The following is a 13,459-nucleotide window of genomic DNA, read 5'->3' as shown; positions in this document are numbered from 1 at the left end:
TTGGGAAAAATAAATTCACTCTCGGTTATACTTTGGTCAGGTAAGCTTAAACCGATGTTAGTCATCTTAATAGAACGTCTATTATATTGATAAGACCGTATGTCATATTGATAAGTCTTATATTATATTGATAAGATTATATATTATATGGAGGGTCGTATATATTATGGATATTCAATACAAAGATAGAGATAAGTTATATTATCAATATACAATCCTCGTATGACCGACAGATATTGAAGGCTAACCCATGAGGTTGCAACAGAGAAGACTAAGCCCAGCCCAGCTAAAACTAGGGTTTGGGGGCAGTTATAAAGAAAAGGTCTCTAAACCATAAAAGGGAAGAGAGGAAGAACCCGAGAATATTCAAGGGGCTATAATCCTATCAAGCGACTAAATCTAATAGAGAGCCATATTATTTATGAAGGAACATCTCACAACGGGTTCTGATATTGATTTATTGTAATCTTAAGCATTAATCAATATAGATCTCTTTGCGTTCATTCTGTAGAACTGTTCACATACGAATCGGTTAAAATTTACCCAAACAATTATGTTGTCCAGTGAAGCACAAGTGTTTCCAGCACCGAGGACATGGACGAGATTGAAGACAGGTTCTTTCGAGCTGCCGACTTTTACTCCATCACTCATCTCTTTAAGCTCTCTGAATGCAGACGCAAAATGTCTGATAATCTCTCTACGGACATACCAAGACTAGTAGAGAAGTGTATTCTTAAGATCTGCATCAACCAAAAACAAGATTATAAGCAAAGCTTCTGATGAGAGGCTAACATACACAAAGTTTAAAGAATCTCATTCTCACCGTCGTGGCTTGCCAAGAAAATGTAGTTTCAGACAAGGTTTTGTTGAGAAGATATGCACAGAATCTTGGTACTCTCTCCAGTTGTTGTTGTTCTTCTCCGGAAGCTTCTTGAAGTTTCCTCATTAGTTCAGCTGAGATAGAGAAAACGGTAATACACATTTTCCCATCAAAAACTCGTTTCTGCAGACAATCTCGGTGCCATTTCTCTGGCTTAAAACCCCAAAAACTGTAATCTCTTTCACCCGACTGAACGCTGCTGGTTTCATCTTCAGTTTCTGTATCTTCTTCCACATATAAAATAGGTATCACTTCAACAAGAGCCCTGGAGAACAACATTTACTGTTAAAAACCTGAAACTGTTGGGAAGATCAGGGACAAGGATGTAAAAGGAGGATTTTATGCTGTGTTTTAACCTTTTCGGAAGATCGGGGACAAGGATGTAAAGGAAGATAGGATCTAGAACATTCAGCACCCTCCAAGAAGACTTTGCCAAATCCAAGAAAGTAACAAACTTTTCGTGAAGTTGGTCGCTCTCTGATTGTTTTGTGCGCGCAGAAAANAGGAACATCTCACAACGGGTTCTGATATTGATTTATTGTAATCTTAAGCATTAATCAATATAGATCTCTTTGCGTTCATTCTGTAGAACTGTTCACATACGAATCGGTTAAAATTTACCCAAACAATTATGTTGTCCAGTGAAGCACAAGTGTTTCCAGCACCGAGGACATGGACGAGATTGAAGACAGGTTCTTTCGAGCTGCCGACTTTTACTCCATCACTCATCTCTTTAAGCTCTCTGAATGCAGACGCAAAATGTCTGATAATCTCTCTACGGACATACCAAGACTAGTAGAGAAGTGTATTCTTAAGATCTGCATCAACCAAAAACAAGATTATAAGCAAAGCTTCTGATGAGAGGCTAACATACACAAAGTTTAAAGAATCTCATTCTCACCGTCGTGGCTTGCCAAGAAAATGTAGTTTCAGACAAGGTTTTGTTGAGAAGATATGCACAGAATCTTGGTACTCTCTCCAGTTGTTGTTGTTCTTCTCCGGAAGCTTCTTGAAGTTTCCTCATTAGTTCAGCTGAGATAGAGAAAACGGTAATACACATTTTCCCATCAAAAACTCGTTTCTGCAGACAATCTCGGTGCCATTTCTCTGGCTTAAAACCCCAAAAACTGTAATCTCTTTCACCCGACTGAACGCTGCTGGTTTCATCTTCAGTTTCTGTATCTTCTTCCACATATAAAATAGGTATCACTTCAACAAGAGCCCTGGAGAACAACATTTACTGTTAAAAACCTGAAACTGTTGGGAAGATCAGGGACAAGGATGTAAAAGGAGGATTTTATGCTGTGTTTTAACCTTTTCGGAAGATCGGGGACAAGGATGTAAAGGAAGATAGGATCTAGAACATTCAGCACCCTCCAAGAAGACTTTGCCAAATCCAAGAAAGTAACAAACTTTTCGTGAAGTTGGTCGCTCTCTGATTGTTTTGTGCGCGCAGAAAACCACAAAGAGTATAGCTGATGAAGAGATTGAGCGGTTAAAAGACTCTACTATTGCTTCGCTGTTCGTCAATGCTTGATTCAGCTCAGCAATTGCACCTTCGTTTCGAAGATTCATCGTGGGAGGGTCAAGTCCTAATTGTCCAGCCATGTGAAGAACACTCTTGTGCAAAGTGGCCTGACGTAGATGATATTGAAGTAACTGAGTTTGCTAATCAGTTTGAAGCTTATTTAGAAATCAACGAGGAGACTTTATTCACCTGACTGTAAGGTCCAATGCAGCTAGGTCATGGAGAACTCTTTTGCTTTCGTCATTCGCAACTAAAACCTCGACATAAGCTTTTCCAAGACCCGCTTGTACCAAAGGGAGTTCTATTGTACTACGTGAAGGAACACCGAAAGGGCACTTCTTTTGTGTGATAAATTTCACATATGTCTCATTCGCCACATCAAATTCACTCATGTAAAAGATATAAAGATGAATGTACAATAAAGATGAATGTACAATACAATAAATCATGCCTTGAAATCTCAAAAGCAGAAAGCCAAACGATTCTCACCTCGAAGATCCTCGGATTCTTCTTCTGAATAATGGCACATTCATACACTCTGCATACCCCACTCTAATTTGGTGGCCTACCTGAACAAGAGTGCATCCAATCAAAGAACAGAACTTAGGATTTCAATATCACAAATCCTATATATCATTCTTACTCTCAAATATATAAACATTGACCAGATTCACATTAACACTAATGAGATAGAAAAGGTTCAATCTTTCATCAAGCCCCTTGTTCTTACATAGAACCAAAGATAGATAGACTAGGAATAAGCAGCATCTTACAGTTTGATACATATAGCTGTCCAATTCATCTAGTGAATCATCAACAGGTAACAAATTAGCCAATGCCACAATCTGTGGAAACACAAAATTAAGATTTTGAGTTGGTCTAACTTAAAAAAAATCGAACTTTAAAGAGGCAATTTCACATAAACTTAAAAAATTAAAACTAAGACAAGGTAAGAGAAGAAAAAGACCTCGTGGCCGTATTGAATACACTTCATCATAGCATAACAGCTATCTTTGCCTCCACTGACTAAAGCCACGGCCTTCATCGGAGTTGCCAGTGAGGTTTCTTCTTTACATCATCGGAGAAACTCTGTAGTCTACGAGAGAATCATCAATAGAGTTTGAGGACGACTTTGAAAATATTGAACTTTATAAAATAGGAAAATTACTAGTTTGATCCAAATTGAGCAGTTAATTGCTAGATTAGCTCATAGCATTTTAGGGTTAGTTGGGCTATTTTCATACCTAAAATATCCTTTCTGATTTATTAAGAAATAAAAAAGTCAATATTACCCTGAATTAAAAATTCATGCATTTTTGTTTTTTTTTCTTCTAATAATAAAAGTCTGCCAAACAAGTAATGACAGATTTTTTTTGGCAGATTTATTTTGGATGGCAGATTAATTTGAAAGTTTGACGGCATATTTGTTTTTTACGGCAGATTTTTTGAAGTATGCAACGACAGATTTATTTTTAACAGCAGATTTTTTTTAACGCGACAGACTTATTTATAAAGTCATGACAGATTTTCATTTGTTTAGAAAATTTTTTAGGAATTTTGTGGCAGATTTTTTTTTATTGTTGTAACAGTTTTTTTTTCCTTCAAAACTCTGCCACATTGCAACAGATTTATAAATGGGAAAATAATTACTAGTTTGACATCTATTGGTAACATATTTTTTTTTAGTTATGACTGATTTCTAGATTGAAGAAAACATTTGTTGTTTATTTTCGTAAGACTTTTTAAAATTGCTATATTGACCTACATTCACACTATACGTTGTGGCAGATTTTCTTATGTTATGACAGTTTTGTTTTTTTCAACTATAAAATCTGCTGCTTACTAACATATTTATTATATATGAATACAATGATAACAGATTTTTTTTTTTTTGTTAATATAGTGACAGCAGACTTTTTATCTGTAATGACTGATTAATTATTTTGGAAGTTAATGATATTTTTTCTTATATTATTGCTTGATAACAGATTTTTTTCAGGATAATAACAGATTTATTATTGTGTTTTGCGACAGATTTTCTTTACGGTTAAGCAACAGACTTTTTAAGTAGTTGACATATATGGCAAGAATCTAGGGTTTACCTTATTATTTCGTTTTTGTCTCGTGCCTCCCTAAATATCGACTCCAATTTTTTTCTCTTTTCGGTTCATCTTATTTTTTCCATAGATTCCTTCTTCCTTCTCTCCAATGTGGATTAAATCATGTTTTCTTTCCTTCTGGGGTTCATAATCGACTTCTCTATTATTTTCCTTTTAGGTTTTTTTTTCATCGCTTCCTTCACGTTTTAGAGTGTATTTGATCGTTACACAACAAAGAGAATATGAAGCAGGTGATTCTCGTTTGTGGTAATTGGATCTTCGACAACAACAAATGGTTATTTGATGTCGATAATGAAAGGGATTCACGTATTCTAGAATGTAATGATCAAAGCAGTTTTGATGATTGCATTAGAATGGTATATGAGCATTACAGATTGGATAACAAGGTATTCGATGTTGTGTTGAGTTACAAGATCTCGAAGAGGTTATTGCAGGATTTACCCACTGATACACCACCAGTTATTATTGATAATTCTCGTCAGTTGCACACTTTTTTGGGACAATTGAAAAGGGATACATGTCGTCTTTGTGTTTAAGTGAAGAAGAAAATATGGACTGATTCGAATCACAAATGTAAGAAACAAGGAAGAGATGAGAACGATTTGGTTGGAGAAGAGTATCTTGATTTGGCCAGCGAAGAAAAACATGAAGAGATCGATGAAGATGATAGTAGATTTGATTATTGTGATGATTCTGACGGAACGGATTCTGATGATGAGAATTTTACCCTGTATGGAATTCCACCAGAAGAAGAGAATCATAAATTGCCAATGAAGAAAAGAAGTTAATCTTTTTTTATTGAAGAAAATATAGAACCAGTTGATGTCTCAAAGGTAGACTTGTCTTCTGTGGATTTGGCTGTTGGGCAAATGTATGATACAAAGGAGCACTTAGTTTCACGGTTGAAGATACTAACCTTGGTTCAAAGGTTTTATTTTTATGTTTACAAATCGAGACCAACACTATTGATTGTCAAGTGTTGGATTAAAAGATTCAAGTGGAGGGTAAGAGCTGCAACATTAAGTCACTATCCAAAGTTTGAGGTGCGTGTGTTTATTTCAGCACATACATGTTCAGTAAAATTACGAAGTGTAACATGTTCGAAGTGTAGCATGTTCATATAATAGTTACAAGTGTACCATAAGTAATGCTAAAAATATTAGATAATAATTCTACTCATGGTATAATTAAAGTTATATTACCATCATGCACGTTCAAATTTAAAATTATATAATGAGTATATGCTTTACTTGTGGAAAAATAAGAACGTAGTAATTCACATGCAATAGAAGAATAGTCTACAATGATAACATTATTAAAAACGTAAGACAATGAAACCAAATAGTTTACAAGGACTCATCAATGAGGGAAGGGATTTTAACATCTTTAGCTCGAGGATATGAATCAGACATGTTCGGTGGTATGACTAGTTCTCCAACTTCGTCATATAATTCCGCTGCAAGCTTAATCCGAGGAGCCAACATGTTCTCATCGCAAAGCCCTTCAAATCCTTTCCCAAGAGCTAAACATTCAATATACTTTAGAGAGTACATACCACAATCACCCGGATTTTCATTTCCAATTCCAGTAACACTCTCATACAGCCAAATCAACATAGCATGCACACACCCGTGTATGGTGTATGAATCTCTATCGTAGTCAACAATCTTAACAGAATTCACTAGACTACTAAAAGCCACCCGAACCCATGGATGTTTTTCAAAAGCAACTGGATCTAAAACTCTCTTAGCGGTCGCCAACGGGATTCTAGATGTATGATAATTCCATGTATGCATACTGACAATAGACATAACCTACCAACCATCATTCTCTTATCAACATCCCATGTTTTGCTAAAATCAATCACCTTTAGCAGCTCACTCCACATAGGACCATCAAGGGTTGTTGGTATTTTCATTTCTTTCCAGAAATCATGGTGATCAACATCAAAGTTTTCTAAAAGGTCAAATGCATCACAATTTAAGTTTGTCATCTCCGCAAACTCATTTAAAGAAAATCTAATTGGCCTATCATCAATCAAAGACCAAACCTCATGAATGCTGTTGATTCTCAGCTGATGTGTGAGTAGATAATGAACTCTCTGCCCAGCCCATGTGTATTCCAATTAAGCAAACTTTATAAACACTCCAAGAGATGATTCCTTCAGTTTATCCCACACATCCACCCCTAATCCTTCTCTCAAATTCCAATTTTCGACACAAAACAATTGTGGTTCATGCTCCTATGTTGGAGAAGCGATTTCCCTTTTTCATAAAGTAGAGGAGGATATTTGATGCTATTGCTTGAAGATGCCATTCCTAAAGATACAAAAAAAGAATCAAATGATAGGAAAATGTAGCAAACAATATGATAAATACTAAATTTTGAAAACGAAAACAAAATTGATGAACACAAATCTCTCATTTAGGTACCACAAAAATTGTTAGATACTTCTAATCCAAAAACAAAAAACTATCTTATTATAATGCATCGTTCACCATGTGAGTTCTTATTATATATTACTGATGAAAAAAACAGAAAAGAACAGCATCCCAAATAAAAAATCCCAGAAATTAGTTAAACCTGAAAATCAGAAGCTGGAGGAATTCTGAACTTGGTTTCATTTAAATTGTGCTTGGAACCGAAGATCAGAATCATCATAAATACAATAGAGAACTTAAACAGTTGATAAAAACATATATGATGAATGAAACATTGTGAGGGGGAGGAGGGAGAGAATTGAAAACATACCGACGCTTGTGTTTGGATATGAAAGAGAGACGTGGAAGAAGGAGAAGGATCACGGGAGAGAGACAAGTGTTTGGCAATGGCTGCAACTAAATAAGTCAAAGAGAATCCAATAAGCAATATGAACAAATCGACACACACAATGATAATTATAGACACAAGAATCATTCAAAGAATAGAAATGCTTATACTTATTGTTCACAATAATCAAGAAATGGCATAACACAATAGTGCCCAGAAGCACAATTCCTATCTAATTAGCAAAGAAGTTCGCTGGTTTACAATTTTAAAAAAGTATCAAACAGATATGAATAATCTAATTGACGAATAGAGAGATTGGTGCAGGATTAATCTACAATTTTAATAGTATCGAGAGTATTATTGAACAAATCGACACACACAAAAATATATATAAATTTGAGACCATGATCTTAACTAAAAATTGAACAAATCTACAAACAAAAAATATATCAATTCGAGACCAAATAATGCAATAACTCAAGACCCAGATGAAATCGAGACAAAATATTATCATATAGACAAAATCGAGCTAGAAGTTCCACCAAAACTATTGAACAGCAAGACCCAAAAAAAAAATAGGGTTGATCTACAATTGCAAACAATTCAGTAATCAATTCTAATAAGGATTGATATAACAACAGTCACCGCCGGACTAAATCGACCACCACCAAAACCACTATGGTTCTTATTACACCGGCCTAAGATGAGAGCCAACTACGACCGTTTGTATGTGGCTGTAACAAGAGGAGACAGTGATTGCTCTTCTAATTCACCGACGGAAAAACCCGACAGATCGACAGATCGAGTTTATTTTGGTGTACCGTAAAACCTCTCCTTCGCCGGCGGATGTGTCAATGTTTCGGGTTAGAGAAATAAAAATAAATGATGTATGTCGGGTTTGTTTGGTTTGATAAACTCGATTTTTTCTCTTTTGATTTTTATTTCCTTTAATTTTTTTTTTCTTTTTCAAAACACCAAAATGGGCTTTTGGTAATTTAAACAGAAAATTGTGTTAATCTAGTTTTCCCTAAAGGAGGGTGTCAATCGAGCAATATTTTTTCAAATTTGTGTCATTCTGGTCTATTTTCACTTATAAAATTTAGGAATTTTTTTTTTTCATCGAAAAGTAAATTATATTGATGAATTAATATAGTATACATACATCGGATGAATTAGCCAAACAGGTGGTCTAAAACATTCAAAATAGAAAGTACAGTTAAGACATCCAAATTTTGCTAACAAGTGTGCTACTGTATTACAACACCGTTTAGTAAAAACAAAGTCAACAGAATTAAATTGTGACTGCCACCATCTTATACCTTGAATGATTCCTTCAATGGAGATATCAAAATGTGTGTTTTGGAGTATTTTTGTAAGTAAATGGTAATCTCCTTCAAAACAAATAGATGTACAGTCCTTTTATCCAAGCTTGTTGCATGGCTGCTAGTAATGCTTTTGCCTCCGCTTGGAGAAGGGAAGTTGCAGAACCTAGTTTTTGTGACCCCCAACCTTGTGAAACACCATATATATCTAGAGCTATCCATCCTCATGTAGCTTGATTTGTGTATTTATCAAAAGCTGCATCGTAATTACACTTTATTGTTGATTGTGATGGTCTGCTCCACGATGGTGAATCTTGTATATGAGTCGAGAATATTGTATTGTGTTGAGGATTGTTATAATACCATTCTTCAACCTCACTCTTAACTCGGAGAGCTACTGTTCTTGGTGGGATTGTATGGTTTTCGAAAATAAATTTGTTTCTAGATTTTCACAAATGCCACATTATCCACAAGGATTGTAAGGGAGCTAAGTCTGTCATGCCATCCATATGTTCCATGTCTAAAAACACTGTGAGGATTTGCTCATTGTCGTAGTTCAAAGCTTCGAATATGTTTATGGGAATGTTGGACAGAACCCATACTTCTTTAGCATAGTTATAGTAGAACAAAATGTGTTCTATTGTTTCATCTTTTTTAAAGCATCTGGAACAGACAGGATGAAGATTCTTCTCCCGAGTATTAAGTCGGGTGATAGATGGTAAAGCTTTCGACATCATTCGCCAAAAGAAATATTTAATGTTAGGAAGAATTTTCAGTTTCCATACTCTGTTTTTTTTAGAGAAACAACCATGTGGTATTTGACCTTGTGCAATTTCCATGTCTTGGTTGTGCATGCTGAGCCAGTAACCTGATCGGACAGTGTAGTCACCCAATTTGTTGTAATTCCAGATCAGTCTATCTGGCCTTTTTGGGATGAGCAAGTAGATGTCTTGTAGTAAATTCTGGTCTTGGGGATGGACTTGTGCTAATATTTTATCTTTATCCCAAAAACGTAGATGACCAACTTTGTTTATGAGTTCCTTAACTAAACAAAGATTAGAATTTAGGAATATGGCGTGATTTTTCTACTTGTTATTAGATTGACCCCTTTATTTCTGAGAAAAAGATTTGTCAAAAACATAAAACAACCAATAAATTTCTGATAAATATTCTAAAATACCAATAGATTAATTTTTTATTCCAAAGTATCATCATTAATATTTATTTTCTAAAAATATTACTTACATTTTTTAGTCCAAAAATACTTTAATCATTATTTTAATAAAAGAATTGGATTTTTATTTTGTATTTCGGGTTTATGATTTAGTTTTTAGGGTTTACAATTTAATTTTAAGGATTTAGTTTAATTCTGAAAATTTCAATTTTATGATATTTTTGGAACTTTTAGAAAACAAAAATCATGATAGTATTTTTGAAAGATATGAACATTATCTTAATATTAAATGGTTTTTAGTTGAACAAAAAAAATTAATAGAATTTTTTTACTCGTTAAATTTATAAAACAATATTGTCCAAAATTCACCTCTTATAATTATTTCTCCTCCCGTGTCGAGCTAAATCTTAGGGCAAAAAGGTGATATCGCCGAGGGACGTCTAGCCACCGCGCCGCCTCCTTCTCCGGTTGTCTCTCTACTTCTCAGACTACTCCAACAGCTATGTCACAGGTAACACTGCCCACTCTATTCGTCGGCCCCGTCTTATATAGCTGCTTGACCTCAATATCGCAGATCTGACCTTTTTAATTCGACTCGGAGCTCTGCTTTCAGTGCTTTTGTGATCGATTTCTATGGTTACAGTTACTCGAACCGCATCGAATCATTCAATTTCAATTTCGATTGCGAATCAGTTCTGGAGATCCTTCCTCGTACCACTGATCTCAGTGTCGTTTGATCGGTGAATTTGACTTGTTTTTCTTTGAATTTTTTTTAGGTAGACAACAGAAATTCATCAGCTGCTAAGCGTGCTAGAACTGATGGTAATGACATTTTCTTGCTTCCAAAAACTATACTGTTGTGTTCTGTAGAGTATATAGCTCGGAAGATAGTTTCTCTGTGTACATTGCATTCGAAAAAATTGTCAATGTGTTTTGTTTCGGTTTTATTGAGTATATTAGTCGGTTATTTCAACGGCATACTAAGATCTTCGTCTCAGTTGTATATATGTTTATTAAAGTGTTTTAGATATCAGACTGTATGTTTCTTATACTACAAATATGAATAGCTGTTTGGTTTACTCTTTTGGTTGTGGATAGGGGGCCGCAGAGAAGATGATTGGATCTGTCCAAGTTGTGGCAATGTCAACTTTTCATTCAGGACAACTTGCAATATGCGTAATTGCACCCAGCCTAGACCTGCAGATCACAATGGGGTGAGTCGTTTTCAATTGCAATTTCTGATATGTGTCTTTTCTGCTTTGAAACAGTTTTTTGTGATCCCTGTTTAAACAACTATCTACTTGGTTTTCTTTTATTTCCNCAAAATTCACCTACTTATAATTATTTCTCCTCCCGTGTCGAGCTAAATCTTAGGGCAAAAAGGTGATATCGCCGAGGGACGTCTAGCCACCGCGCCGCCTCCTTCTCCGGTTGTCTCTCTACTTCTCAGACTACTCCAACAGCTATGTCACAGGTAACACTGCCCACTCTATTCGTCGGCCCCGTCTTATATAGCTGCTTGACCTCAATATCGCAGATCTGACCTTTTTAATTCGACTCGGAGCTCTGCTTTCAGTGCTTTTGTGATCGATTTCTATGGTTACAGTTACTCGAACCGCATCGAATCATTCAATTTCAATTTCGATTGCGAATCAGTTCTGGAGATCCTTCCTCGTACCACTGATCTCAGTGTCGTTTGATCGGTGAATTTGACTTGTTTTTCTTTGAATTTTTTTTAGGTAGACAACAGAAATTCATCAGCTGCTAAGCGTGCTAGAACTGACGGTAATGACATTTTCTTGCTTCCAAAAACTATACTGTTGTGTTCTGTAGAGTATATAGCTCGGAAGATAGTTTCTCTGTGTACATTGCATTCGAAAAAATTGTCAATGTGTTTTGTTTCGGTTTTATTGAGTATATTAGTCGGTTATTTCAACGGCATACTAAGATCTTCGTCTCAGTTGTATATATGTTTATTAAAGTGTTTTAGATATCAGACTGTATGTTTCTTATACTACAAATATGAATAGCTGTTTGGTTTACTCTTTTGGTTGTGGATAGGGGGCCGCAGAGAAGATGATTGGATCTGTCCAAGTTGTGGCAATGTCAACTTTTCATTCAGGACAACTTGCAATATGCGTAATTGCACCCAGCCTAGACCTGCAGATCACAATGGGGTGAGTCGTTTTCAATTGCAATTTCTGATATGTGTCTTTTCTGCTTTGAAACAGTTTTTTGTGATCCCTGTTTAAACAACTATCTACTTGGTTTTCTTTTATTTCCATACTTGTCGATAACCTATTTGCTACATATCTGTAACAGAAGTCTGCTCCCAAACCTATGCAACCTCAACAAGGTTTCTCCTCACCCGGGCCATATTTAGGATCTGGGGGTCCTCCTCCAGTATATATGGGTGGGTCACCATATGGATCTTCTCTCTTTAATGGGTCGTCTATGCCTCCTTATGACGTCCCATTTTCTGGGGGTTCGCCTTATCATTTTAACTATAATAGTCGAATTCCTGCCGGAGCTCATTATAGACCACTACATATGTCTGGACCACCACCATATCATGGCGGATCTATGATGGGAAGTGGTATGTATTTTTAATCAGGTTTTGGTTTTTGGCTATTTCCCAATCGGTGTCAAGTCTTCCAGTTACCATCATTGTACGTGTGTATAATTTGGCTACTGTATTGTTGGGTTTCTTTTTTTCAGGTGGTATGTACGGCGTTCCTCCACCAATGGACAGGTTTGGCCTTGGTATGGCAATGGGTCCTGGTGCTGCCGCTGCTATGGTATGTATAACAGTAAGATGCTTGGTTTTGATCATAAGCAAGATCTTGTAAGTCACTGGACTTGTAACATGAGCTGAAATCTTTTCACAATATCTGTGTGCCATTCTTTGCAGATGCCAAGACCAAGATTTTACCCAGATGAAAAATCACAAAAGAGAGGTATGTGCTAGACAGTTTATTTATTCCCCATTCTATAATATGTCAGTAGTAAAGCTGGCCTTTATTATATAGTGATATTCAACTTGATACATTCTGTTGTTTTACAGATTCTACTCGCGATAATGATTGGACATGTCCTAATTGTGGAAATGTAAATTTCTCATTCAGAATTGTATGTAACATGAGGAAGTGCAACACTCCAAAGCCTGGTTCCCAGGTTTGTGCTGCTTTTCGTTTCAGTTTGGTCTTTTCATATAGCGAACATGTACACTATTTAAATTTCTAGAGCATGATTTGCCTATTGAAAACAGCTTACTTAATCACTATAGATGGCTTACTTGGATAGATCTTGGGTTTTTTTTTTTCTTAATTTCTGACCTTTAACCTCTTATAATTGCAGCAGGGTGGGAGCTCAGATAAAACATCCAGTAAGCCCCTGAAACTTCCTAAATATTGCAGCTTACTTGATGAATTTTGAGACTGACATATGGATATGTGTTGCTGTTTATCAGAACAAAATGCACCGGAAGGGAGCTGGAAGTGTGATAATTGTGGGAATATAAACTATCCCTTCAGGAGCAAATGCAACAGGCAGAACTGTGGAGCTGATAAACCAGCGGATCAGTCGAATGAATCTCCTTCCCGTGCACCAGAAGAGAACGATCAGGTTTGTCAGATGTATCTATGTGGCCACATCTGCTTGTTAATA

At 35.9% G+C, this 13,459-nt stretch overlaps 1 protein-coding gene and 1 pseudogene across 1 annotated transcript in view; one reads left to right on the top strand and one right to left on the bottom strand.

Annotated features, from left to right (window-relative positions):
- The window catches only part of LOC104753658, a 6,249-nt pseudogene extending 2,796 nt beyond the window's left edge, over positions 1-3,453 (bottom strand).
- LOC104753657 (ranBP2-type zinc finger protein At1g67325) overlaps positions 11,131-13,459 on the top strand; it is a 3,549-nt gene continuing 1,220 nt past the window's right edge. Inside the window, exons 1-9 of the mRNA XM_019237768.1 lie at positions 11,131-11,267; positions 11,533-11,578; positions 11,855-11,970; positions 12,116-12,389; positions 12,512-12,591; positions 12,705-12,750; positions 12,858-12,967; positions 13,154-13,178; positions 13,263-13,452. Coding sequence (XP_019093313.1) covers positions 11,259-11,267; positions 11,533-11,578; positions 11,855-11,970; positions 12,116-12,389; positions 12,512-12,591; positions 12,705-12,750; positions 12,858-12,967; positions 13,154-13,178; positions 13,263-13,452 — 896 coding nt within the window. The 5' untranslated portion in view covers positions 11,131-11,258. The remainder of the gene's footprint in view (positions 11,268-11,532; positions 11,579-11,854; positions 11,971-12,115; positions 12,390-12,511; positions 12,592-12,704; positions 12,751-12,857; positions 12,968-13,153; positions 13,179-13,262; positions 13,453-13,459) is intronic.

Source organism: Camelina sativa, chromosome 16 (assembly GCF_000633955.1).
Source record: "Camelina sativa cultivar DH55 chromosome 16, Cs, whole genome shotgun sequence".
Taxonomy (NCBI): Eukaryota; Viridiplantae; Streptophyta; class Magnoliopsida; order Brassicales; family Brassicaceae; genus Camelina; species Camelina sativa.
This window is presented reverse-complemented; position numbering and strand designations above follow the sequence as displayed.